The sequence below is a fragment of the Penaeus monodon genome, chromosome 30 (genome assembly GCF_015228065.2).
Source record: "Penaeus monodon isolate SGIC_2016 chromosome 30, NSTDA_Pmon_1, whole genome shotgun sequence".
Lineage (NCBI taxonomy): Eukaryota > Metazoa > Arthropoda > Malacostraca > Decapoda > Penaeidae > Penaeus > Penaeus monodon.
The window spans coordinates 14,709,881-14,710,423 of NC_051415.1; the positions used below are offsets into that span (position 1 = coordinate 14,709,881).

The following is a 543-nucleotide window of genomic DNA, read 5'->3' on the forward strand; positions in this document are numbered from 1 at the left end:
CCAACTGACCGACAAGAAGGCGTGGATGAGGTCGGCCTTGACGGTGGCCAGCGCCTTGTCCTTCACGAGGATGGTGTAGGTCTCGTCCCTCTCAGTGCTCATCAACGACCCGAACCACGACTTCTTCGTGAGCTCCGGCGACGACTCCGGCGTGAGGTGCACCTCGTCTGTCGGAACTGCGGGTGTGGGAGGATGTCACTCGGTGAGGCAGCGCTCGGAAACCAGTTAGCACTCTCTTAAAGCAGTGGTAACTGGTCTTCTGTGGCACTATTGTATACGTATGTATTCATTATATATTCTTTATATGCCGCACAATTCAAGAGAATAACAGGGAGATATTGCGATGTCCCTCACCTTGTAATTTCCTCCTATGGAAGCGCGGGGAACCTAGGAATGAATTCTTAATGGTGTTGAGACGAGATTTCCAATATGGCGCCGAGTAGGGGGAGCCTGGGGCAGACGGCGTGCTACTCTCGTCGGAGGTGCTGTTGCCGGACTGTTGGTGGCTGCTAGTGCTCGTGGCCACGGTCCCGCCCCCGTCCC

At 55.4% G+C, this 543-nt stretch overlaps 1 protein-coding gene across 1 annotated transcript in view; it reads right to left on the reverse strand.

Annotated features, from left to right (window-relative positions):
- The window catches only part of LOC119592543 (serine/threonine-protein kinase BRSK2-like), a gene marked incomplete at its 5' end in the record, with an annotated part of 48,994 nt that overhangs the window by 4,881 nt on the left and 43,570 nt on the right, over positions 1–543 (reverse strand). The window contains 2 exon segments of the mRNA XM_037941409.1: positions 10–176; positions 355–543. Coding sequence (XP_037797337.1) covers positions 10–176; positions 355–543 — 356 coding nt within the window.